The 27,943-nt window shown below is 45.4% G+C and overlaps 1 protein-coding gene across 2 annotated transcripts in view; it reads left to right on the forward strand.

Annotated features, from left to right (window-relative positions):
• ARID1A (AT-rich interaction domain 1A) overlaps positions 1 to 27,943 on the forward strand; it is an 88,317-nt gene that overhangs the window by 13,845 nt on the left and 46,529 nt on the right. For both annotated transcript variants that reach the window (XM_062190702.1, XM_062190703.1), the window contains exons 2-4: positions 22,047 to 22,259; positions 23,526 to 23,978; positions 26,038 to 26,154. In XM_062190702.1, coding sequence (XP_062046686.1) covers positions 22,047 to 22,259; positions 23,526 to 23,978; positions 26,038 to 26,154 — 783 coding nt within the window. The remainder of the gene's footprint in view (positions 1 to 22,046; positions 22,260 to 23,525; positions 23,979 to 26,037; positions 26,155 to 27,943) is intronic.

Raw genomic sequence — 27,943 nt, forward strand, 5'->3', positions numbered from 1 at the left:
GTTTGAATCAAGGCTTGTCTGATTCTTCTCCAGAGCTGTGACACTGAAGTACTAATTTTACTTCTCCAAAATAAATCACCCAAGCACCAAGACTGATTGGTATATTATTTTTACAATAGCCTGGAATTCTTAAATGTGGTATAAGACTGAAAAGCCTTTCGTTACAGTGTCACATGTCTAGATCTTGGGCCAGTCTGTTCTTTCCATTTAAGGTTTTACTGTTCTGGGTTTCTGATGGGTGACCATGGCAGTTCGCGTACAGTTGCCTTGTGATTCCAGTGGTAGGAACTGGCAGTATTTGAGTCTCAGACCTCCTTCTCAGAAAGGTTTGTAAGGGGGAAAGAGGAGGATTGAGGCTCTAAAATTGAAGCTGGATTCAGAAGCGGAGCTGGGACTCGAACTCAGGAACCCTGATATAGATGTGGGCATCCCAAGCAGGGTCTTAATCGCTGCACCAAGATAGGATTCTTCACTTTGACCTGACTGAGAGTGACTTATAATATGAAAACATTAACAGTGATTTTACTTTCTGGAAACTTGGAGCACTTGGAGAGGCAGGGATTACTGCCTTAATTTGCCACTTGGGGAAATAAACATAAAGTTAAGTGCTACACAGAAAGTCATAGAAGAGACGGCTCAAAGATCTGAGTTTAAAGTTCCCTTTGGTTGTGTGACTTGAGGCAAGTCACTTCGGAGTGTGTATCCTCAAGTATATAATGAAAATATTGGGGCTGGCGCCGTGGCTCACTTGGTTAATCTTCCGCGTATGGCGCCAGCATCCCATATGGGCGCCGGGTTCTAGTCCCAGCTGCTCCTCTTCCAGTCCAGCTCTCTGCTGTGGCCCAGGAGGGCAGTGGAGGCTGGCTCAAGTGCTTGGGCTCCTGTACCCGCATGGGAGACCAGGAAGAAGCACCTGGCTCCTGGCTTCGGATCGGCGTAGTGCTGGGCCGTGGTGGCCATTTGGGGAGTGAACCAACGGAAGGAAGACCTTTCTGTCTGTCTTTCTCACTGTCTGTAACTCTACCTGTCAAATAAAAAAAGAAAGAAAGAAAAATATCCTCTTCACAGGCTATAATAAATACTAAATAAGATGTGTGAAAGTATTGTTTTTCAAAGAAAAATTTAACATGATTCCTGATTGGTAGAGGCCACTGCTTGAATGTATAGAAATGAATGGTTAAAGACAGTGTTGGCCTTTATCCCCATTATTCTTTGTGTATCTGAGTTACTATGTGCTTTTGATTTTTTTATTAAGCATTTATTGTTTGAGTTTGAGAGACAGGTAAGTCTAGTAGTTCCTAGGGAGGTCCCCAGCCACCAGCATCTGCATTACCTGGACATTGTTAAGAAATGCAGATTCTCAGCCAGGGCTGCGGCTCACTAGGCTAATCCTCCACCTTGCGGTGCCAGCACACCAGGTTCTAGTCCCGGTCGGGGCACTGGATTCTGTCCCAGTTGCCCCTCTTCCAGGCCAGCTCTCTTCTGTGGCCCGGGAGTGCAGTGGAGGATGGCCCATGTGCTTGGGCCCTGCACCCCATGGGAGACCAGGAGAAGCACCTGGCTCCTGCCATCGGATCAGCACGGTGCGCCGGCCGCAGCGCGCCTACCGCGGCGGCCATTGGAGAGTGAACCAACGGCAAAGGAAGACCTTTCTCTCTGTCTCTCTCTCTCACTGTCCACTCTGCCTGTCAAAAAATAAAAAAATAATAAATAAATAAATAAATAAATAAAAGAAATGCATATCCTCATCCCAGACCTGCTGAATCCAAAACCCTGACCCTGTGTTTTAACAAGCCTTCTAGATCTTTCTGGTGAATGTTCAAGTTTGAGAACTGCTGGATTTACGTACTTAATTCTCAATAGAGCTATAGGATACATCTGAATTCCCTGGGGGGTTTCTTCCAAATCACTGCAGACTGACATGTCAGATACATGTGGGTTCTAAAAAAAGTTTGTGGAAAGTGGAATTAAAAGATAAGTTTAGGGGTGGGCGTTTGGCACAACAGTTAAGACCCTACTTGGGTTGCCCACATCCCACCCATATCAGTGTCTGGGATCCAGTCCTGGCTCTGCTTCTGAATCCAGCTTCCTAATGTGCACTCTGGGAAGCAAGAGGTGATGACTCAAATAGCTGGGCTCCTGCCACCTACTTAGGCAGACTTGGATTGAGTTCCTGGCTCAGGGCTTCAGCCTGGCCTAACCCCAGCTGTTGTGGGCATTTGGGGAATGAACCAATGGATGGAAGATCTTTCCTTCCACTTGCCTCTTCCCTTTCCCTTTCCAATAAAATAAAAATATAAGTTTTATCTTGGTGCAAAAATTTTTTTGAAATCCATAAATAGTTTTTTTCATATTGTACATTATCTGTTAGCTTTTTTGAAGACCCCTGGGGTGTCTCCTAAGATGAAAATGTTATTGGGTGGAGGAAAGGTTAAAAGTGTCTGGGATTGGGATTGCATTGGGCTGCTGTAACTAAGACTAGGGGTGTATTGCCTACAGATCTGGAGAGTGCAAAGTTCTTGGTGAGGGCCCCCTGCCTGACCACAGTCTTCTCACTGAGTGCTTACATGCGGACTCCCCAGAGAGAGCCCTCTTCATAGGGCCCTAATACCATCATGGGAGCCCCACTCTCATAACCTAATCTAAACCCAAGTACCTCCCAAAGACCCCACGCCCTAATATCACTTTGGGGGTTAGGGCTTCAATATGTGGATTTTGGGGGTACACATTCAGCCCATAACAGGGAAGAAGAAAGTGCTTTAGAGATGGGTCCTCTCTTGCTCAGTGATGATAAACTCCAGTGACAAAACACATATTGTAGACTTGAGGGTTCCCTGCCCTCCATTTTTCTTTCTTGGAGTTTTAGTGAGATGATAGGAGAGTAACCTGGGGCTGTTGTCGTGGGAGTGTGGTGAAGGTCCGGCAGATTATTTTAGGATGGTGACTGGTGGTCTCCAAGTACGACTAATTGAGTAGACTTTGCCCAAGAAAGTGATTCCCGAAAATGCTACTTCAGTAAGGCCAGTGTGGGAGCACTAGTTAAATGCCATGATGTCCCTTCTGCCTGTGACGACCAAGTGACCTGTGAGTGAGGTCTGCGGTGCCCTGGAGCTCTTTCCTCCCTTATCCTCCACTCCCCAGGGGCCACTCTATTTTGCTGTGAATTCTTTCCCTTGTGTCCTTTGTGAAGTTTTCCCAGTAACCCCTCTAAGTGGAATCCTGAGGAATCACTCGATCTCTGAAGTGGCTGAGGCCTCTCTGAGTAGCGGATATTTGAGCCACGACCTGTCCCCAGTTGTATGACTTACTTGAGTAAGCATTGTGCTTGGCACGGAAAGGGAAGCTACAGGAGTGGTCAGGTAACAAATGGAGAAACAGTGTTCAAGTTCACTTGGTCTTCCTGAAAATCTGATGTGGTTTCTGTATCCTTACCATTCAAAACAAGTTTCCTGCCACCAGGCTTTTTTCCCTTGCCTGTGGAATGTTGTTAGGGTCACTGACCCAGCTGCAGTGAAGGCGTTGGTTTCCAGGGGCCACTATGCTAAAAGTCTGGTCTGTGGCTTGATATTTGAAAGTACAGATGAATGCTGTAGTAGAGTTTGGGGTGTGTGTGTGTGTGTTTATATTTTTGTTTGAAAGGCAGAGAGACTGAGATCTTCTATCCACTGGTTTACTCCCCAAATACCCACAATAGCCAGGACCGGGCCAAACCAAAGCCACGAGCCTGGAACTCCGTCCAGGTCTCCCACATGTATGACAGGGACCCAACTTACTTGAGCCATCATCTGCTTCCCATGGTGTGTGTTAGTGGGAAGCTGGAATCTGATGCAGAGCTGGTCCTCAACTTAGGCACTCCAAAATGGTATGTGGGTGTCACTCCTGGGTATCCAGAGTGGTGTCCAATTTTGTATTAACATGGAAACTCCCAGTAGCTTCATCATGTCACAGCTGGAAAAATATATTTGAAAGGACATGAGAGATGTAATTTTTTTTAAAATAAAAGGTTTTATTTTATTGATTTGAAAGGCAGAGTTACAGAGAGAGGAGAGAGAGATCTTCCATCTGCTGGTTCACTCCTCAAATGGCTGCAATGGCTATGACTGGGCCAGGCTGAAGCCAGAAGCCAGGGACTTTATCTGAGTCTCCCACATAGGTGCAGGGGCCCAAGGAGTTGGGCCATCTTCCTCTTCTTTCCCAGGCACGTCAGCAGGAAGCAGAGCAGGTGCCCACATGGGATGCCGGCATTGCAGGCGGGAGCTTAATCCGTTATGCCCCAACGCCAGCCCCGGGAGATGTAATTTATAGCAGTTTCCGATCAACATAATTGTAATGAAGATTCCTAGTACCTGCTTGCTTCTGTTGGAAAGTCCTTGTCAACTAGAGGCAGGCAGCACCTTTATCTAATTAACTGATGAACAGAAGTGCCGAAACGGTCTCTACCTCTTCTCCTTGCCCACTTTATTGCCTTTGGTTTGGAAGCAGATTCTTAGCTCTCCATAATCTTGTTTTTGGGGTTCTGTTGGCGCAGAACAGATTTGTAACATTCTTATTTTTCTTTCCAATTTGTGATTTGAATCCTTTGCTTTCCCAATGCAACTTTGAATTGGCTTATTTAAAAACCCCAACATAAAACCTCAAGTGACCAATATGTGGTCTCATTATGGTATTTTAGGTTAAAATAAAATGAAATTGAGAAAGCTGGCCTCACCCACCCAGAAACATTTACCAAAGGGAAATTCTGTGTGCCTTGAATAAGATAATCTTGGAAAAGTGTGTCAGAACCAAAGTGGACAGGGGAGGAGGTCTACATGTTGGTGAGATTTCCATAGGTTAGTGTGCCAAGCATCAATTTGATTATTCTGGTCAGAGATAGCAAATAAAGAAGGGACAGTAAGCTTTGGGAAAGACAGCTGGTAACTTTGGTCTAGTTCTCCGTATTTCTGTTGTTAATCATGAAGCCAGAGTCTCCTTTGCACATTTGTCTGAACGCTGGTGTAGAGGATGCTGGTACCAGTATACTTTGGGAGCTTTGAAAAGAGCTGGAGAACTTCTGGGACTCTGATTTCCCATTCAGGGGATTGCTGACCTTAGAACCCGAGGATCTGGAGGCAACTATAATCTCTCTTTTTAAATTTATTTTTATTTATTTCTTTGAAAAGCAGAGCAACACATCTTCCACCTGCTGATGTACTCTTCAAATGCTTGTAACAGCTGGGCTGGGCCAGGCCAAAACCAGGAGCTTCCTTCCTACATGGGTAGCAGGAACCCAAGCACTGGAACCATTTTTTGCTGCTTCTCAGGATGCCCATTAGCAGGAAGCTGGATAGGAAACAGAGGCAGGACTCGAACCTGGGCACTCCAGTGTGGGATGTAGGCATCCCAAGTCGCAGCTTAACTTGCTCTGCCACAGTGGCCACCCCTCTATAATCTGTAAGGTTGGCCATACCTTAGGCCATTCCTTTACTTCTGTAATTGTGCCTGCTAATAGTTCTGAGTGTACTTGGGCAGTACTAGAGGAAGATTAGTATTTCGGGGAAGTGGTCTCAGACAGTCATGGGATTTAAGGAAATAAACATAGTACAATTGCTACTACTGCTTGGTATCTTTATCAGAATACAATGCAATGCCTGATTGGATTGAAGCATGGTGACAAAGGAATCCCTGACAGCATGTGAATTAAGTTTCTACAGCTCAGTGATATATCAGAGACCTTTTTTATAGAAGGAAAAACTTTGGCAGGGTATAGAGACTATCTACTTAGAGACATACAATCTTTTTTTTTTTTTTTTTTTTTTAAGATTTATTTTTCACTTGAGAGAGTTACATAAAGAGAGGAGAGGCAGAGAGAGAGAGAGAGAGAGAGGGGTCTTTCATCCGCTGGTTCACTCCCCAATTGGCCGCAACGGCTGGAGCTGCGCCTATCTGAAGCCAGGAGCCTGGAGCTGCTTCTGTGTTTCCCACACAGGTGCAGGGACCAAGGACTTGGGCCATCTTCTGCTATCCCAGGCCATAGCAGAGAGCTGGACTGGAAGTGGAGCAGCCGGGACTAGAACTGGCGCCCACATGGGATGCCAGCACTTCAGGCCAGGGCTTTAACCCACTGCACCATAGCGCCGGCCCCAAGACACAATCTTTTTGTACAATCTGTGCAAGACCATCCAAAGTTTAGAGTTGTTTTTTAAGATTTATTTATCAATCTAAAGGTGGAGAAACAGAAAGAGATCTTCTGTCTGTTGGTTCACTCTTTCAAATGGTCGTTGGGGTTGGGGTTGACCCAGGCTGAAGCCAGGAACCAAGAACTCCAGATCTCCCATGTGGGTGGAGGGGTTAAAGCACTTGGCCGTCTTTTGCTGCTTTCTCAGGCGTGTAAACAGGGAGCTGGATCACAAGCGGAGCAGTCAGGACTAGAACTGATTCTCTCATATGGGCTGCCAGCTTTGTAGGCTATAGCTTAACCCACTGTGCCACAATACCAGCCTATTTATTTTTTTAAAGATTTATTTATTTGAAAGAATTACAGAGAAGGAGGGAGAGAGATCGGTCAATCAATCTTCCAGTCTTCTGCTTGTTCGCTCCCCAAATGGCCACAACAGCCAAGAGTGGGCTGGGCTGAAGCCAGGAGCTTCATCTGGGTTTTCCGTGTGGGTACAGGGCCCAAGTACTTGGCCCATCTTCCGCTGCTTTCCCAGGCGCATTAGCAGGGAGCTGGATTGGAAGTAGAGCAGCGCACATATGGGATGCTGGGGCCGCAAGTGATGGCTTATTTACTCACTGCACCACAACTCTGTTCCCTCCCACCCCTGCTTTTTTTGAGCATCTGTGTGCATATCAGTTTAATGTGGAAGAGAGAAGAATATTTTGGGTCCTAGATCAGAGGAACTAGGTGTGATTCAGAGCAGTGTTGTATTTACTGGAAAGCTGGCCTGTGAGTACCTGGGTGGAGCTTTGTGTACAAGGTCATAGGATCCTTGCCTTTGTCTGTTACCGAAAAATAACAGTAAGTGGCCAGAGAATATCAAAAGAATTGTCCCTCTCAGTGGGGCTTAGAGTCCATGCACACCAAAGTTCTTTTCCTAATAGTAGTCCTAGAAGGTGTTTTATAGCAGGGTGTATCTTTTTCCTGTGTCAGAAGAAGAGCAGCCAGGACACGAAATGGTGCCCATATGGGATGCTGGTGCCACAAGCGGAGGCTTAGCCTGTTGTGCAGAAATAGAGAGGGGAGAAAGAGAGAGAGGAATTTACATCCATTGGTTCACTCCCCAAATAGCCACAATGGCCAGAGCTGAGCCAAAGCCAGGAGCCAGGGTCCAGGTCTCCCGTGTGGGTGTAGGGGCCCAAGTTCTTGGGTCATCTTCCACTGCTTTCCCAGGTGTGTTAGTAGGGAGTTGGATCAGAAGTGGAGCAGCTGGGACTTGAACCTATACGACACAGTGTCAGCACTGGTTGTTAATTTTTAAGCATGAACTGGGATGCAGTATACAAGTCTGTCTTTACCGTCAAGATTTCCCAGACTTTGTTGATATTCCTGTTTCCTAAGAATTTTCAGGATAAGAACTTACTAAGAACCCAATCTTGTTGCTGGAAGTTGTCTAATTTAAAGCATAAAATATATATTTGGGAACTTGCCAATGTAAGAAGTCTTATGACAAAATCTTGTTTATTTATAATTTTAAAAATTTATTTGAAAGTCATTGAGAAAGGGAGAGACAGACAGCTTAGACTGGCTGGTTCATTGCCCAAATACCTGCAACAACTGGGGCTGGGTCAAGCCAAAACCCAAAACTAGAGGCTCAGTCTGGGTCTCCCCTGTGGGTGGCATGGACAGAGTACTTGAGCAATTACCTGTTGCCTCCTAGGTGCTCATTCGAGGAAGCTAGGTTCTGCAGTGAGCTGATACTGAAACCCACTATGAAATGTGGTCATCATAAGGGGTATCTTAACCAAATACCCACCCGTCAAGTGAAATTTTTTGGAATAACCTGTGAGTGCTGCCATGTGCTAGTTGCTTATGGTAATACAATAGGTATTTATTTAGCTTCTATAGCGCTGGCATCCCATATGGACAGTGGTTTGAGTCCAGGCTGTTTCACTTCCAATCCAGCTCCCTGCTAATGCACCTGGAAAATCAATGGAAAATGGCCAAGTGTGTAGACCCCTGTACCCACATGGGAGACCTGAAAGAAGCTCCTGGCTTCAGATCAGCCCAGCTCTAGCCGTTGTGGCCATTTGGGGAGTGAACCAGTGGCTGGAAGATCTCCCTGTCTCTCTAACTCTGCTATTCAAATAGATAAGTAAACCTTTAAAAAGGAAAATTCATAAGTCTTCCTCCAGTGAATTACTTTGTAGTGAAGAAGAAATATGTAAGTAAATAATCACAAGTATCTGTATAAGTACAGTTATAATAAATGCACAGAGGAAAGTGCCGTCAGTAAATTGTCTTCCAACTTTTTTTTTAAAAGATTTATTTATGTATTTGAAAGGCAGAGTTACGGGGGGAGGGGAGTCTTCCAACTGCTGGTTCACTCCCCCAAATGGCCGCAACGGCCGGAGCTGGGCCTATCCGAAGCCAGGAGCCTGGAGCTTCTTCTGGGTCTCCCATGCGGGTGCAGGAACCCAAGCATCTGAGCCATCTTCCACTGCTTTCCCGGCCACTAGCAGAGAGCTGAATCAGAAGTGGAGCAGCCGGGACTTGAACTGACGCTGGCACTGCAGGCGGTGGCTTTACTTGCTGTCCCACAGCACTGGCCCCACCAACTGTTTTTTAAAATAGATTTTTGTTTATTCTCACCTTGGCTTTGTACTTACACAGATAGGTTTTTGGGATGGGCACTGGTCAGTTCTGAATCCTTTTCCCTTTGCTGCTCAGGATCAAGTTTTGCAGGAAATTGCCCATCTGAAGTGTAATACTTAGGAGTGGCATTGTTTCTCAGCAGGGCTTTTTTGTGTGGGGCTGCCTTGCAGGGACGTTTGGCATCATGCTCCCCAGATTAAAAGGGTGCTTTCCTACATCTGTTTCCAAACACTTGTCAGTGGTTGGTATTGCCCTGGTGGAAAGCTGTTGGCCTTACTGTTCGGATTCTTGGATGGAGCTAGTGAGCAAATTCCTCAGGGAGAACAGACAAAGTAGGTGGTGCTTGAGACTTGGACTGGCCAACGCTTTTGTCTGACTTAAGTGTTCATGTGTTTAAAGTAGGTATTTCAACCCCATTCTGTTTCTTTCCTCTTGTTGAGAGTGAAGAGAGGGAAGTCATGTACTTTACGGACGGGCTATAACAAGCTTTTCACATAATGTATCTAGTATCAAATCTTTGTTAAACATGTTTAACTCCTGTTTATATAGATGTTCTGGTGCCAAGGGATGAAGTGACCTCAAAGTGGCATCAAACTTTTTTTTAAAGACTTATTTATTTGAAAGGCAGAATGACCAAGAGAGAACTTCCATCTACCGGTTCATTCGCCACATCCCCATATAAGCTGGGACTTGGCCAGGACAAAATCAGGAGCCAGGAACTCCAACTGGATCTCCCATGTGGGCAGCAGGAACCCAGGTACTTGAGCCATCATCAGCTGCCTTCCCAGGCATGTTAGCAGGAAGCTGGATTGGAAGCAGAGCATCTGGGACTCAAACCAGGCACTCTGATGTGAGATGTGGAAGACCCAAAGGGCAGCTTAACCTGCCGTACCACAATGCTGCCTCTTTTTCTTTCTTTCTTTAAAATATTTATTTATTTATTTATTTATTTGAAAGTTAGAGTTAGAGAAGGAGAGAGAGGTCTTCATCTGCTGGTTCACTCCCCAGTTGGCTGCAATGCCTGGAGCTATGCCGATCTAGAGCCAGGCGCTTCTTCCAATTCTCCCGCATGGGTGCAGGGGCCCAAGCACTTGGACCATCTTCTGCTGCTTTCCCAGACCACAGCAGAGAGCTGGATCAGAAGAGGAGCAGCCGGGACTTGAACCGGTGTCCATATGGGATGCCGGCACTGCAGGCCGCAGCTTCACCTGCTATGCCACAGCGCCGACTCCCTCTTTTTCTTTTACAACAAGTATAACTTTATTTGATTGCCAGTTTAACCTGTAATTGACCACTTCGGGCTCCTGATCTTGAGTATATGGGGTGAAACCTTAATTTTCTGTTTCTAAGCTTTAGTGTCGAAAATTTGAGACTTGTGTGGGATGACAGTGGCATTCTGGGTGCTAGAAGTCACGGCAATGAATTAAACACACAAACATCTACATATGTTTTGGGGCTCATTCTAGTCTAGGATACAGACTTAAATGAGATAAATAAGTAAGCCATATGGTATGTTAGTGATAAGTATACTGGATTGGAATTTTAGATGATTTCATCAGGCCACATTGAAATGATATTTGACATCAAAAATTGAGCTTTCCTAATCCAGAAGAAGGAGTAGGTAGAGGGATGGATGAGTATGAAGACTGAGGCTGGAGCAGTCCTGCTGCTTTTAGGAACAGTGGATCTCTTTGCCCCTTACTAACTCATTTCATTCGACCCTAAGGGTGTACTACCGTGGCATCCCCGCCTGCTGTGCTTTCTTTTCTGCAGTTTCAGTTGACTCTGGTCAGCTGTCTGAAATATTAAGTGGAAAATTCTGTATTTTGAGAGAGACCTCATCCACGTAACCTTTATTACAGTATATTGTTGTAATTGTTCTATTTTATGTTAGTTATTAGTCTCTCACTGTGCCTAATTTACAAATCAAACTTTATTGTAGGTATGAATGTATAGGAAAAAAACCTAGTTTTACATCTAGGGTTCGATACTTCGATGCTAGGGTTGTGGTTTCAGGCAGCTGCTGAGGGTCTTGGGACACACCTTCTGTTGGTGAGAACACTGAGGGACGGTGACATTGAAGGCACTCCAGTTGCAGAGCCCTTACACTGCTGCCTAGGCCTGAACGTGTAGACCCGAAGCACTTCCTCTCAGCCTAAGTGCAGATAGGAAGTGGAGGGCCCGTCCAGTTTTATTTTTTTTTTTCTACAGGCCCCTTTTCCTACTTTAGGAGTTTGTTTTGCACACAAACCTTCCTGGAACTTGCATTCTAGTCTAGGATACAGACAGGAAGTAAGAGAAATAAAGTTGAAGGTAGCATGTGAGTGATACAATGTATAGGAATTTGGGAAAGCTTGTCTTTTTTTTTTTTTTTTTTTTTTTTTTTTTTTTTTTTACAGGCAGAGTGGACAGTGAGAGAGAGAGACAGAGAGAAAGGTCTTCCTTTGCCGTTGGTTCACCCTCCAATGGCCGCCGCGGTAGCGCGCTGCGGCCGGCGCACCGCGCTGTTCCGATGGCAGGAGCCAGGTGCTTCTCCTGGTCTCCCATGGGGTGCAGGACCCAAGGACTTGGGCCATCCTCCACTGCACTCCCTAGCCACAGCAGAGAGCTGGCCTGGAAGAGGGGCAACCGGGACAGGATCGGTGCCCCGACCGGGACTAGAACCCGGTGTGCCGGCGCCGCAAGGCGGAGGATTAGCCTAGTGAGCCGCGGCGCCGGCCAGAAAGCTTGTCTTTGAGAATACTGTTCATTTGGGAATCTGGAAATCCGAAGTACATTCCTGATGTTTGTGTATTGGCCAGGCATTGCCTTCTTCAGACCTTTGTTTGGCTAAGAAAACTGTGCATTGGAGTTTTTGAGTCACTATGTGCTGGACACAGGAGAAGCTTTGGAGGGAGGCCATGTAGCCTAACAGCTGCCAACTGAACATGAGAATCTCCTGAGATTAAAAATACAGGTTCCTAGGGGCTGGCACTGTGGCGTGGTGGATAAAGCCACTGCCTGCAGTGCTGGCATCCCATATAGGCGCCGGTTCTAGTCCTGGCTGCTCCACTTCTGATCCAGCTCTCTGCTATGGCCTGGGAAAGCAGGAGAAGATGGCTCAAGTCCTTGGGCCCCTGCACCCACATGGGAGACCCAGAGGAAGCTCCTGGCTTCGGATCGGCATGGCTCCGGCCGTTGCGGCCAGTTGGGGAGTGAAACAGCAGGTGGAAGACCTCTCTGTCTCTCTGCCTTTCCTTCTCTCTCTGTGTATCTCTTTCAAGCAAATAAATCTTTAAAATAAATAAAGGTTCCTGGGTCCATCCTAGAGCTGTTGGTTCAGTATCTGGAGGGCAGGGTAGGATTGTGTAGTGAAGGAGATACAGTTTGGTTAATTGCCTTGCCCACTCCTCCCAGGAGTTGGTCTGAGACCTGGGATTAGAAAAACCCTAGTTTTCAACATCCTAGTGTTGGGGCTGGTGGTGTTGTGTAGCAGGCTAGGTTGCCACCTGTGATGCCAGCAACCCATATGGACACCCATGTGAATCCTTTCTGTCTACTTCTTCTTTTTTTTTTTTTTTTTTTTTTTTTTAATATTTGAGAGGCAGAGAGAGAGAGGTCTTCATCCACTGGCTCATTCCCCAGATGGCCGCAATGGCTGGAGCTGCGCTGATTCCGAAGTCGGGAGCCTGGAGTTTCTTCCAGGTCTCCCACATGGGTGTAGGGGCCCAAGGACCTGGGCCATCCTCTACTACTTTCCCAGGCCACAGCAGAGAGCAACAAAGTTGCTTTATTTTCTTAGAGGCTTTTATAAATCATTGGAAATAGGGAGAAATTGGTTAAGGTTTGGTCTTATAAAAAAGTGATCATCATTTCGGGAAGAGCACTTCCTCCATAAAAGGTGGCCAATGAGAGTGCTCTGGATGCAGAGAAGGAATTTACCCTCCTGGGGAGGGGGCCGATAGGAGGACTTCATTAGTTTTGTTCTCTAGCTGCTATATTTGAAGGACTCTTTCTGGAGCTAAGCAAGAAATAAAGAAATAGCAGCCACCTGGTTGTGGTTTCTCTGGCATGCCTCTTTTAGGTGGACAGCTGTGAGGTGGTTATTACAGTTGGCTCTCATAATCTGTTTGAGTTTGGCTAGATGATTAAATGACTCTCTTCCCCTTTTGGTCTCTTTTTTCTAACTTTAGTGAGTTTTCAGTGATCCATTCTGAAAGCACAGTAGCTTAACTTGCCCTGATCTAGGGAGTGAGGCTTTATCACTTTTGGGATGGAGAGTGTAGGACAGAAGGTCCTGAGTCTGATGTCCGGTTGCAGCCCCTTCTGGGGGTTTCATCAGCCTGGGATTCAGTGTTGAAATGGGCTCTTAATTTTCCCATTTCTTCTAGATCTTCTAGAGTGATTTCTATAAACAGAATGAGGAAAATAGAATTTTTCATTGACTTTGGATTAATTATATTCAACTTGGAAACTTATAGGCGTTTTAAAGAATTTTTTCAAACAAAACGGGAGTGGTAGTTTCAAGCTAGTTTGTTACTAATGCGTCTCTGGCAGATGAACAGCTTGGTTTGTAACTGGACTGAACAAGAACGAGAAAGAAAGAATTGTGTTTCATCTCTTGTGAAGTCGAAAATTGGGATGTGGTTCCTAGGTTATGAATACTTAGATTCCTAGATTGCGTGGACTTGATGCCCTGGGTCAGATGTTGGTATAGCTGATGAGATTTTTGTTTTGTTTTGTTTGCCTTTCATTGATTCAGCTTCAGAAAATTTGTAGTGATGTCTTTGGTAAAGCTAAACAGAAAGTTGAGAATCTTACTGTCTTAGGTCAAGTAAACTGTCATGTTTCCCCACTATTGAAAAGGAAAACCAAGCAAAGGCAATGTCCTTATTTTAGGAGGTAGGGCCTGGGGGAAGAACTAAAATGAAGAGGTTTCTAGGCAGTTTCTTTTGAGTGGGTATAAGGAACTTGGACCACTCTTCAAAGCCATGAAGTACTGAGGAGCAAAACGGGACAGAGTAAGGAGGAGGCTATAGATGTCTGTGGCTGGGAAGAGGGAGGACGATGGAGATGATTTTTGCTGGGAACTCATGTGTGCCAGGGTGCACAGGGTGGCTCTCTGTGGAAGTCTACGGTGTCCCGAGGTCTGAGTTGTGAGATCTAAGTGCCACGTGGAACTGGCAGGACGTTCAGAGCTCCTTGGTTGGGAGAGGCCTTAACTTTTATACTTGTCCCTGCGTGGAGTGTCCCTTAATAGGGGAGGGTCCCATACAGAAACTGGATCAACAGCTGCCACCCGTCCCTGGAATCACAGGAAGCAGAGGCCCGGTGCCTTTGTATAGGAGCTGCAGCCAGACAATAGTTTGTGCTGGCGGGGCCATGTGGTGAGTCATGTGACCTGGGGCTGTTTTCTGCCGGGGTCCTTACCCATCTGTTCTCTCGGCTCTTTCTGGGTTATCAGGCGCCAGTCCAAGTCCTCCCAGGCAGCCGGCTTCGTGGCCAGAGATTACGAGCACTAACCTTCCTGGCAGGGGCGGTGTGGCTTCGAGTTTATGCAGATTAGCCATGTGTTTCTCACTTGAAGGCGTTCCACAGGAAAAGGCTTTTCCTGTGTTTGGCTCTCAGTGGGCGGCTCCCAGCTTACTGTACTGGGACTCGGCAAGCTGCAGGCATGCATGAGAGGGATCACAGCACACTGGCCCCCCTCTCCCATTCCACCTCCAATGCTACGTCACCACAACACAACCACTCGCGCTCTCATACTGTTGGTGTCATTCATTCCGTGCCAAGATTGCTTTAAAAAATTCCCTTGGCCCCAGTTCAAACAGGAGTACAGCTGGGATGTGTTAGATTTTAGGCAGTCTGCCCTCAATTTGAGATGAGTTATAAATAGCAGTGCCGACTTCCTTAACTACCGCTCTCTGAGGTAAAATGCAGGTTAATTACTGTGGGAATCAATTAAGGGTTTCTTTCGGTTAAAGAGCCAGAGATGCATTTTTTATTGTTATTATTAAAAGTCGTACAACAAGGCTGGCCAGGAATAAACTGAAAGCACAAGGACTAAGAAATAATATTTAAATGTCCACAATCTAAGGTGATGGTTCTGGGTTTATAGACACCCACCTAGTTGGTGTTCAGGGTGACAGAACAAGTGGTGGCCGAGAACCCTTTCTGGTGGGCACCTTTGTGGCAGTCCCTGGCCTACCTATTTCTTATTTTTGCTAGTCCTTGGCTCTGTAGGGTAGTGAATCTGGCTCTTTGGGGTTGCTGCTTGGGTGCTTTCTTTCTGTGTCTTTGGGACTGAAGTCATGTGTACTTTTGCTAAAAGAAAATTAAAAAGTTCCTCTGTCTTGGTGCCACTACCACGTGGTGTGGGTGCATTTTGGTGAAACATTATTTCATTCCTCTTGGGGGTTTGGGTCCTTGGCCCTGTCTGCTTTCTTAACTAGTCACCATCAAATGCAGACTTTGCATCAATGTTTTATTTAATCTGAGTTTTCTTAAAGCTGGTTGGTTTTGGTTACGGGACACTTAGCCCAGGTCCTTAAAGTCTAGGCTATTATATCTCAGTAACCTGAGTGTCGTGGCCTTCCTCGGTGCAGAATAAAGTTGTGAGGGATTCTGGAAGCTGACTGTGGGGCGGCTTGTCGTTCTGTTTGCTTGGAGCAGAGGAGCTCTGTGCTGCGGGCTAGTCTGCAAGCTCTCTGTCCTGATATATTCAGAAGGATAGCCTGCTAGGCATCCTTGCCTTTGATGCCCCTAAACTGCATCTTTTGATGCATTTCACTTGGTAGGCAGTTTATAACACGGCCAGTGATCTGGAAGGAGATAAGTGGTAGATGGAGATGAGGAGTTTTCATATGGCTCTTTTCCTCTTTTTTATTTTTATTTTTTATGAATGCAGGAGAGTATATAGCAGGGGGCCTGACTTCCCTGATCAAGGGGCAGCATTTTCCTCTCAATTATGTGTCTCTGTGGCAGAGCCTTTGCTTTTGAAGTGTAATCACAGTAATCTACTCCTGTGGTTTCCCATTGAAAGGATTTCCTCTGTCTTTCCCAGAGTGGAACCTCTGGCTCTTTACAGCCAGGGTTTGGTGTTTCCCATCCCTTGCCTGGTGCTTGCAGGCTGCTAATACTAGCGTTTCTATCTCGCATGTAGTAGGGATTTTTCTGGTCTGAAATTGCTACTTTCCAATAAAACTGATTAGTGAAAATGTAAGGGCTCTTCCCTGTTACAAGCCATTGGACCGATGGCATTTCATCTGTAACTGCAGATCACATGTCTCTCACAATGGTTTTAAATGTCAAAAGTGTGAGTTCTCTGCCCACCTCCCCTTCTGATATGAACAGATGTTTATAACTTTGACATGCCATCAAAATAATCGGGTTGTTTGAATATATTTTAGTTTTCTAGATAATCTGCATTTTCAGTTGCAGAATTATAAGCCTTTGGTGTGAGGAGGGAGTAAGAAATCTTATGACCAGAAAAAGGAAGTGTCTTAATTTTATTTTTAGGAAAAGGATTTCTTTGACTCTCATTTATTTTTGGTCTGAACAGATTTCCTAAAGTTGAGATGAGAGATTCCTTGAGTCCTTTATAGCCCCCATGTAAGAAACTATATTTGGACGTCAGGCCCACCTGATGTGAGAGGGAAAAGGTGACTTACCGTCAGCATTTTGTTTTGAAGCAGTGTGTTGGGAAATGCTATGCAGTTTTGAACTTCTCCCTGGGATAGGATGGCACAGGAGGATATTCTCAACGTGGGCTTTTTCTTTGTTCTCATCCTCCTGTTTTCCCTCAGAGTCATAGCCTGTCTTAGAGTTGGATTTAGGGTATGCCCTGACCTTTATGGCTGCATGGTTACATCTCTGTCTCCATTGTAATTTTTTTTAAGATTGATTTATTGTAAAGGGTTACAGAGATGCAAGGCAGAGAGAAAGAGAGGTCTTCCATCCACTGGTTCACTCTCCAATGGCCACAATGACCAGGGCTGGGCCAGACTGAAGTAGATCACTCAGGACTGGAATCAGCACCCAAATGGGATGCGAGGGCTGCAGGCCTTGTCTTTACCTGTTAGGCCACAGCGCTGGCCCCCGTTGTTTCCTTTGTGTTCTACTTTTTGCAGTAGAGCAGCTGTGCACATTGAACAGTTAACTGAGTCCTTGCTCTGCACTTCGGTAACTGTGGGAACTTAAATCTCCTCGCCGCCCTCTCCACTCCCCCTCCCCACGTTGTTGGTTTTTTTTTTTTTTTTAAGATTTGACAGGTAGTGTTAGAGAGAGAGAGGTCTTCCATCCACTGGTTCACTCCCTAAATGGCCGCAACGGCTGGAGCGGGGCCAATCCGAAGCCAGGAGTTTCTTCGGGTCTTCCACATGGGTGCAGAGGCTTGAGCAGTTGGGCCATCTTCGACTGTTTTCCCCGGCCACCAGCAGGGAGCTGGATAGGGAGTGGAGCAGTCAGGACTCAAATTGGTGCGCATGTGGGATGCCTGCACCATGTTTGGAGGCTTAACCTACTATGCCACAGCTCTTGGAACTTAAATCTTTAGAGGTGCAATCTATTAATTAGAATAGTTAGCTACAACTGTTAAACATTATAATGTGGACAGATTAAACCTTCTGTTTCCTTCAGCTTCAGACCTTGTCCTCATTATTTTTTGACACTGAGGACAGAGACTGCGATTTTGGTAACAATATTATTGACTGGATTTACACTAGTACATTTAGATATACATGAGATTGGGGCTGGTGCTGCTTCTATAGGCAATGTATTGTGAACATAGAATTTGTAAGTCCTAGGGCCAGCACCAGCCCTCATATGCAACACTGGTATCCCATATGGGCACCAGTCCAAGTCCTAGCTGCTCCACCTCAATCCAGCTTCCTGCTAATACACCTGGGAAAGCAGTGGAAGGTGGCCCAAGTGCTTTGGCCCCTACACCCATGTGGGAGACCCGATGAAGCTCCTGGCTCCTGGCTTCGGATTGGCACAGCTCCAGCCTTTGCAGCCATCTGGGGAACCAGCGGATGGAAGTCTGTCTCTCTCTCTCTCTCTCTCTCTCTCTCTCTCTGTAACTCTGCCTTTCAAATAAATAAATAAATCTTTAAAAAAATTTCTTTCGGGGGTGGTATTCTGGTATAGCTGGTAAAGCTGTGCCTGCAATGCTGGCATCCCATTTGGGCACCTGTTTGAGATCAAGCTGTTCGCTTCTAGTCCATCTCCCTGCTAGGGTGCCTGGGAAAGCAGCAGAAGATGGCCCAAGTACTTGGGCCCCTGCACCCACATGGGAGATCCAGAAGCTCCTGGCTTCACATTGGCCCAGCTCTGGCCAGATTGGGCCCTGCTGAGACCAGGAGTTGGGAACTCCATCATCTGGGTCTCCCACTTGGGTGACAGGGACCCAAGTACTTGGGTCATCATTTGCTGCTTTCCTAGGCACTTTAGTAGGAGCTAACTGGATGGGAAGTAGAGCAACCAGGACTCAAACTGGCACTCCAGTATGGAGTGCCAGTGTTGCGAGCAGCTGTTTTACCTTCTGCCCAACAATAGCACAATAGCAGCTCCTTTTTATCAGTTTTTGTGGGTTTTTTTTTTTTAAGATTGATGTATTTATTTGAAAGAGTTTCAGAAAGAGATCTTTCAACTGCTGGTTTACTCCCCAGATGGCCACAACAGTGGGAGCTGGACCTCTCAGAAGCCAGGAGCCGGAGCTTCTTCTGGGTCTCCCATGTGGGTGCAGGGGCCAAGCATTTGGGCCATCTTTTGCTGCTTCCCCAGGCACAAATTAGCAGGGAGCTGGATTGGAAGTAGAACAACCAGTGCCCATATGGGATGCGGGCACCACAGGTAGCGGCTTTACTTGGTATACCACAACACTTTTCCTTATCATTGTTGATAGTAGCTACCACTTATTGAGCATTTAAATACCAAATACTGTTTGATGTGTTTTATGTGCATTTTAGATACTGAACTGATACATTCAGGGCTAGCGCTGGTTAAGCTGCCGTCTGCAGCATCCCATATGGGTGTCAATTTGTCTCTCAGTTGCTCCATTTCCAGTCTAGCTCCCTGCTAATACTCCTAGGAAGGCAGCGGAAGATGGCCCATGTGGGAAACCTGGGTGGAATTCAAGGCTCAGTGCTGGCTGTTGTGGCCATTTGGGAAATGAACCAGATCTCTGTCTCTGCCTCTTTCTCTGTAACTCTGCCCTTCAAATAAATCAGTCTTTTTTTTTTTTTTATTTTTTTTTAAGTGTTCCAGGTTAGATAGTTAGAATGTGAACCACTATAATGCACTCTTTTTACACGCTAATGCTACGCAGGATTAGCAGAAAGGAAGCAGGAAGTGATTTGGGGGCGTTGCTGTAGAACTACACCGTTCAATATGATAGCCATTAGCTACATGTGCTTATGTGAATTTTAATTAAAAGTAAATAAAAATAATTCAGTGCATCGATCGTATTTCAAGTACATAACAAGTCACATTATGGAAAAATTTTATTGGTTATTGCTTCACTAGATTACTGGTTCTGTTACTAGTATACATCAGAATCATTCAGGGATCTTAGGGGTAGGAGCCCAAGCTCTTCTAGAGAGAAGCCCAGGCATTCACAGAAAATTCCAATCTGTAGCCCTAGTTAATAGCTACTGTTCTAGAAGCTCCATGGTAACCATGGTAATGGCTGTCCCTCGTACTGTGTGGAGACATAGACTGATAGATACCCAGAACAGGCTGGTCTCTCTGTTCAGCAAATATAATCTCTTCATGTAAGGGACACATGGACAGCAGCTGCATTCTGGGGTGAGATGAAGACCTCTTTATGATATTCAGCATGATATGGCCATGTAAGCCCCCTGCTCTTTACAGGAGAGAATGGTGATGGTTTGGCTCCATTGCCAGGTGTGTTGGAGAAGACCACATGCTGTTTATTACTCGTCCAGTTGTTGCTAAATTTCAACTTCTTAAGTAGTCCCAAAAGAATCCACATAGCTCCAGAATTAAGATTGGGAACATTATTAGAGCTTTTGGTGTAGATGCAGGCCTTGGACAAAAATTGTTTAATTAGGGTTGTTGGAAAGATCCCTTTAATAATGTTGACATAGTAGTGATTTGGGACACGGTTTTTACTACGATTCTCTGTGGCTTAGAATCTTGGAAGGGAATACTCCCATCACTATTATGTTTTAGCTGAGCTCTCAGCTGTGGTTTAGGAGAGAAATCTGCTCCTGCTTTTTTCTCTTGATATTTAGAATAGCTTCTGCGTCTTACTGTCTTACCCATTTTTCTTCATGACAGTGTTCCTTCCTCTTAAAAACACTCAGTTTTTTTTTTGTTTTTTTTTTGTTTTTTTTTTGTTTTTGGGTAAAAACATACAAAGAACCAATTGTTTGGATGCCCCCCTCATTTTACAGATTTCGCTGTTGTTGCTTAAAGTCTTACATACCTTAAATTATAGCATAACTTGTTAATTATAGAACAGGACTAGAAGGAACCCTAAGCGGTGATGTGAACCAGTGGTTCTCAAAGTGTGTTCCCTGGACTTTTACCGTCAGCATCACCTGCTACAAGTGCATCCTTGGTTGCACATTAAACCTGCTGAATCATGCTCAGTGCGGGTCCAAGCAGTCTGGTTTTAACAAGACCTCCAGTGATGCATGTTCAAATTTGAGAGCCATTGAACTCCTTCATTTGAGAGTTAATGATGTTGAAGCTCAAACCGTTTAAGATTCAGTTTTTTTTTTTTTTAAAGTTTGTTTAATTGAAAGAGAGAGCTATCTTCCATCTGCTGGTTCACTCCCCAGAAAGCCATAACAGCCAGGGCTGGGCCAGGCCAAAGCCAGGAGCTTCTTCTGGATCTGCCATATGGGTGGCAGGGGCCCAAACACTTGGGTCATCTGCTGCTTTCCCAGGCCATAGCAGAGAGCTGGATCGGAAGTAGAACAGCCAGGCCTTGAACCAGTGCCAAGATGGGATGCTGGATCTGCAGATGGTGGCTTAACCAGCTGCACCACAGCACTGGCCTCCTTAAGTTCAGTTTTAGAGCTGGCACTATGGCACAGTGAGTAAACCTGCTGCCTGCAGTGCCAGCATCTCATATGGGCACCGGTTTGAGTCCCAGCTGCTCCACTTCCATTCTAGCTCTCTGCTGTGGCCTGGGAAAGCAGTAGAAGATGGCCCAGTCCTTGGGCCCTTGCATCCACATTGAAGACCCGAAAGAAGCTCCTGGCTCCTGGCTTCAGATCTGCTCAGCTCTGACCGTTGGGGCCATTTGGAGAGTAAACCAGCAGATGGAAGATCTCTCTGTCTTTGCCTCTGCCTCTGCCTCTCTATAACTCTGCCTTTCAAATAAATAAATTTTAAAAAATTAAATTTCACATTTTGTGTTAGACTATGGGCTTATGTTCCACCTTGGGGGAATCTAAGAGATGCTTAGAGAAACTACCCCCTCCCCTCCCCTTCACAGGTAGGTATCTATGAGAGAATGTTTACTGGGGTTCCGTCCTAGACAGCTCCAATAAGACAAAGGCAAGGCAAAAAAAATGAACGAGCTGATTGAATCTATTGCTCTATAAAGAACTGGAAAGAAAGCTATGTTTGTAGACAAATACCTGTGATTTGAACTTTGAACTTTCATTGCTGGTGCTGTGTTGAGCCTCTGTATCTTGTTCTTTAAAGAGACAGAAGTTCTTTGGTTGAGATGCACGAGACTCTAAACTCTGTCACTGTTCCCTCAGCAACTGTTAAGTTAGCCTTGTTGCTCATTTGGAAGAAAGCACAAATTTAACTGCGTATGCCATAGTCCAAGGGAAAAAGTCACCACTATTGGGAAGATAGAAACATCCAGATGGTTGTGTTTTGGAGCATCAGTTTGGATGGTGTTGAACAAGGGCATAACATTGCATTGTAGCCCTGTCCTCTCCTAAGTGAAAGGCCTTTGTTCTGATTTTCTACACTTAGAGAGTGCATGTATTAATTGCTCTACACTTAGCCTGTCCCTTGGGTTTCCAGTAGTACCACACTTACAGAGTAGTTGTAGCTTGCAAAATGCTTTCACAAACAGGTGGTGCTTTAGTGTTATGAATGACAAAATCAAGATTCTGACGAAAGTTAAATGACTTACTCAAGGCTTATTGGGCCTCATTACTTTTTTATAGTAACTGGTTTCCTATGTGGCGTAGACTTGGAAGGCACGTATACTTGGGTTGTGTGTTCCTATTGGCCAGAGGCTATCAAAGCTTTAGGTTAATGAAATGCTCTTTTTATTTTGTAGCCATCCAGTCCAATGGATCAGATGGGCAAGATGAGACCTCAGCCATATGGCGGAACTAACCCATACTCGCAACAACAGGGACCTCCGTCAGGACCGCAGCAAGGACATGGGTACCCAGGGCAACCATATGGGTCCCAGACTCCACAGCGGTACCCGATGACCATGCAGGGTCGGGCGCAGACTGCCATGGGCGGCCTCTCTTATGCACAGCAGGTAGATGGTTACTCTGATCACCTCAATGCTTGTTGGTGTTTAGGATCTATCTTTGAGCTACAGACTCAGAACACATTTGGCTTCCAAGCCTCTTAATGTAAACACAGGCCAACTGGCTCAGTTTGTTACACTGTGCTACTAAGATTGTGGGTATCATCCTCTGTGTGCTTCAAGGAAAACTGCTCCCTGACCACAGTTCTCTTGACCTGGCTGGGCTGCTTGTCCCCACTCTGATTTCTGAAGGAGGTGGGATGAAAGAGGAGCAGTGGCTGAGCACCCAGCCACTGCTACTACAAAGAAAACCACTTAGACCCTGTGCCTGGGGGACAAGGAGGCCCTTCGTGTTTCTCTAAGCTTTCAACATATCACTAGTCTGAGTGTTTAGGAGGGCCTGGGAGTAAAAGAAAAAAGGAAAGCCAAACAATAAAGATGCTAACAATGCTGTTAGAAGTGTTAAAATTTCCCCTCATCTCCTTTTGTCTAGCCATGTATACAGTTATCTTTTTATTGTCTTTTTTTTTTTGTATTGACAGAATTTTCTACCATTTGTATTTGAGTGTTACACTAAAAGCAATGAGGGACAAAATATAAAACCTGAACTTATTTCTAAGACTTAAAAGCAAACTATGTCCTTAAATATAGAAGACAGGATACTGTTCTGTTCCTTTTCTTTCGTTGAGGATTGAGGAGAGATGGATAGATTCCCTCCCCTCAACCAGATATATCCCCAGTGCCTAACATAGTGCAAGGTACAGGTAAGCAAGTAGGCCCTCAGATTTTTTTTGAAGGAAGACTAAATGAGAAAACTAAAGTAGCTAGCTTAGTGATTTGCATGCTGCCTGGCTGAGTGAATTCTAGGTTTTCGGTTGCCTCAACTAGGCTGCTGTTGATTCCTGGCTGTGGTTAGGATACAGAATCCTGATGCTTACAAAAACAGTACAGGCCATGATTAAGAAAAAAAAAAAACTGGACTTGTGGGTAAAAACAGTTGCTCTTGAATTCATGTAAGTTGCCCAAATATCAAATAGTGTAAGTTTTCAGTGAATGACTATAGTCCACATGTAAACAATCCAACTAATAATAACCCAGCTTGGCCATCCTTCTTTGACTTGGTTTAGATGGAAAAGGTACAAGACCCCTGGGCCTTCTGAGTGAGGCTTAGCTTGCCTGCTTTCTCTACCCATCCTTATAACATAGCTTTTGACCAATTACCTCTCCTTTTTTCATCTAGAAGAGTCGCTAAAAGTATCTTTTCTTTTCCTACAGATTCCTCCTTATGGGCAGCAAGGCCCCAGCGGGTATGGTCAGCAGGGCCAGACTCCATATTACAACCAGCAAAGTCCTCACCCCCAGCAGCAGCAGCCACCCTACTCCCAGCAACCACCATCTCAGACCCCTCATGCCCAGCCTTCATATCAGCAGCAGCCACAGTCTCAGCCACCACAGCTCCAGTCCTCTCAGCCTCCATACTCCCAGCAACCATCTCAGCCTCCACATCAGCAGTCCCCAACTCCGTATCCCTCCCAGCAGTCCACGGCACAGCAGCATCCCCAGAGCCAGCCCCCCTACTCACAGCCGCAGGCACAGTCTCCCTACCAGCAGCAGCAACCTCAGCAGCCAGCATCCTCGACGCTCTCCCAGCAGGCTGCGTACCCTCAGTCCCAGTCTCAGCAGTCCCAGCAAACTGCCTATGCCCAGCAGCGCTTCCCTCCACCACAGGTAAGGTGCCCCTGCCTCTTACCCTTTCCCGTATGTGACCAGAGACAGCTTGGGAGTTGATGTCATGAGAACTGTGCTATATAAGTTTGTTCTCTAATATGCACTTAAAAACCAATTAAACTCTGGGAGGGTAAACAAGGAGCTGGATTGGCTGAACTAATAAGGGTATGTATAACCTTGCATAAAGACCTGTAGCTGTCCTTACTGATGATGGTATGGGGCAATGGTAAGTTGCGAAGACTGGCACGAATTTGAAGGTAAAGGTACTGATTTTTCTTGTCATTTATTTTAAGATTTATTTATTTATTTGAAGGGTAGAGTGACAGAGGGAGAGGAGGGATGAGGAGAGAGAGATTGTTCATCTGCTGTTCACTACCCAAATACCCACAATAGCCAGGTGCTAAAGCCAGGCACCTGGAACTCCATCCTTGACTCCCACCTGGGTGGCAGGAGCCTAAGTTCTTAGGTCATCTTCCAGTGCCTTTCTGAGATGCACTAACAGGAAACTGGATCGGAAGTGGAGGAGCTGAGGCTGAACTGGTGCTCTGATGTGGGGTGCCCATGCCTCAAGAAGCGGCTTAACATTGTGAAGTGGCATCACAACATTGGCCCTGATTTTTCCTTTTTTTAAAAACAAGCATCTCAAAACCTAATCATCTAAGTGAGTTTGGTCTTTTTCTTTTTCTTTTCTTTTTTTTAAGGATCTGTTTATTTATTTGGAAGTCAGAGTTACACAGAAAGAGAAAGAGAGGCAGAGAGAGATCTCTGATCCATTGGTTCACTTCCCAGTTGGCTGCAAGGCTGGAGCTATACCAGTCTGAAGCCAGGAGCTTCTTCTGGGTCTCCCACATGGGTGCAGGGGCCCAAGGACTTGGGCCATCTTCTACTGCTTTCCCAGGCCATACCAGAGAGCTGAATTAGAAGTGGAGCAGCCAGGACTCGAACTGGTGACAATATGGGATGCTGGCACCTCAGGCAGTGGCTTTACTTGCTACATCATAGAGCTTGCCTCTGGTCTTTTTTCAAAATAGTTATTATACCTAGGGGGGCGGTATTGTGGCACAGTGGGTTTAGCTGCTGCCTGCGATGCCAATGTCCCATATGGGTACTGTTTTGAGTCCTAGCTGCTCCACTTCTGATCCAGCTCCTTGCTAATGCACCTGAGAAAGCAGGAGAGAATGGCCCAAGTGCTTGGGGTCCTGCACCCATGTGGAAAACCCAGATGAAGCTCTTGGCTTCACTCTGGCCCAGCCCTACCTGTTGTGGCCATTTGGGGAGCGAACCAGTAGATGGAAGATCTCTGTGTGTCTTTCCCTCTTCTCTCTGTAGCTTTGCCTTTCAAATAAAAAGTTTTAAAAAATAGTCAGCTTGGGAAGCTGTACTGTACATTGATTATAACCACCATCCCATTCTGTATATTCAAAATATTTGGGATCTCTTCATTTGAAATTACCAGCAGAGTTGGTATCACATTCTTTAGAAAATCCTCAGTGTGGCAAATCTTACTTTTTGAGAGTAGGTTTAATTTTAGGAAATAGCAAAGACTCATTTGAATAAGGTATAGGTAATGATGCCTAAAATAGTAATTTGGGCTTTATTCTTTATAGAACCAAAAGATAAGAAATGATGGAGTGATGACAAGCCCAGTAAAGTTTTTATGTACTGGTAGCATCGTTGGAATAAATGTTTCATGCCAAGGCAATGTCTTTGAAGGAAGCAGTACTTATTTTAATGCAAAGGTTCTAGCATGAGTTTTTTAAAAATCAGTTGGTATCATTTCTTGATAGGTGTGACATGTCATTAGCCAGACAAACATTTAGCCCCAAGAGACAGCACTCTCGTGGTATTAAGTGGACAGGGTTCCATCAGAAAAAGCCCACTGGTGTCATACTTAAGAACCACAGCTTGGATTTTCCTTCTTTTAATTAATGTTTAAAATTGAGCTTTCTCTCTCGCCCAGCTTCCCTTGTGTAAGAGTCCTATGCCTTCTTTTCTATGAAATAAGCTGGCTTGGTTTATTAATACTGGCCCATTTTGGCTTTTATCTGTCTTGTTTCAGGAGCTATCTCAAGATTCATTTGGGTCTCAGGCATCCTCAGCCCCCTCAATGACCTCCAGTAAGGGAGGGCAAGAAGATATGAACCTGAGCCTTCAGTCAAGACCCTCCAGCTTGCCTGTGAGTATTTCTGCCACCCTCTAGAAGGTGGTAGAGACAAGAGGAAACCAAAGAAAACCGGTTTCTGGTTGGATTCAGAGGTGGGGAACCTTTTTTTCTGCCAAAGGCCATGTGAATATTTGTAATATTATTCATGGGCCATACAGAATTATCAACTTAAAAATTAACTTGCTGTGTAGATATATATTGAATTTCTAGTTTTGCCTGTGGTTGCCTTGGCAGGGCCAAACCAAATCACTTTGTGGACCTTGTGCAGCTCAGATGTTCCCCAACACTGAATGAATGAACAAGAAGCTATTCCTTGAATTCAGGGTCAAAATTCTGAATAGGGATTCAAAGACTGACCTTCTAGAATGTCTGTTTTGTGCACCTGGCTAGGGAATAGGTTTGTGATCTGTTTAGGTGTAGGGGTGTGTGTGTGTGTGTGTGTGTGTGTGTGGTTTTGTTTAATCTTGGGCTCTGAGGCATAGAGACAAATAGGGAGCAGTGAAGATGGAGATGTTAGAAGTACTTATGCTCTCCAAAGTTGAGAAAAGTGTTTCTTGGCTGGCCTTATTCTTGAGGGCTCAGTTGTTAGGTTTTTGGCTTAGTGTTTAGCTAGGAAGTGGGATCTGGAATACATTTAGCATGCATTGTCATAGTGAGTATGGATGGAGTGAAAGTGGTTTTTCTGGTAGTGGTTTTCTGTGAATGGACACTTTTATCTAAGAGTACTTGGTTCCCAGGTGCTTTTTTATAACTTCAGGTACTTATTTATGGAATGATCTGACCATATTCTGAGAAAGACCATACAGTCTGGCAAATAAGAGCTTGGGCTTTACAGCCAGAGTTTCTGGTTCTAAATCTTTCTTTTTAAATTTTTAAAATTTTTATTTCTTTGTTTTATGTGAACCAGAGAGAGAGACAGGGAAAGAGACCGGGATTTCCTATCTGCTGGTTTACTCCTCAGATGTCTACAACAGCCAGGGCTGGGCCAAGGGTGAAGGCCAGACTTAATCCAGATACCCCACATAAGTGGTAGGAACGCAGCTACCTGAGCCATCACTGCTGCCCCCAAGGATACACATTAGCGGAAACTGAAGTTGGGAGCAGAGACTGAACTTGAACAAGGGAGTGCAGGTGTCCCAGGCGCCGTCTCTGCTGCTGACCTGCGAGGAGGACGCCTGCCCCAGGTCTGCGTCTGGATTCTGCAGGAACTCTGCAGCAGTGAGTCACCTCGCCTCTCTGTGCCTTAGTTTTTGCATCTGTAAAATGACCCTGAAATACTTAATTTACCAGGTGGTGACTAGCATTACTTAGGTTAATAGAGGCTGGTGTGCTCTAGGCACTTCGTAGTGTCAGCCATCATAGTCATCTCAGAGGCCGGAGGGACTGCTTCAGATCTGAAAGGTGTTAATATCAGCTGTTTAATAGTGGCTGATTGTGGGAACATTGAACCGTAGTTTTAGCTCTGCCACTGCACGGGGGCAATCACTCAGGTTCTAAAGGCTACTCTGCTGGGCACAGACATAAAATAGGCTACTCTGAAATCCAGGTAGCAAACCCTCCATTACAAATCCTGCTTCAGTTAGGAAATTGAAACTCAGCCAGACTTGCCCAGGTAAGTCTTCTGAAACTTTTGAATTTACAACCTGTCTCTTCAGTTATTCTGAATTGGGAGAAAATGGTTTCTGGATCTTTAAAGAATAGGCCTTCGCTGAGATACAGTCTTAGTGGGGCGGCTCCTGCAGGGTCCCTCGTACTGGTATTCAGGCTCTAAGACGAAGCACTGCTGTCAGATGGGGCTTCT

The sequence above is a fragment of the Lepus europaeus genome, chromosome 5 (genome assembly GCF_033115175.1).
Source record: "Lepus europaeus isolate LE1 chromosome 5, mLepTim1.pri, whole genome shotgun sequence".
In the NCBI taxonomy this organism is placed as follows: domain Eukaryota; kingdom Metazoa; phylum Chordata; class Mammalia; order Lagomorpha; family Leporidae; genus Lepus; species Lepus europaeus.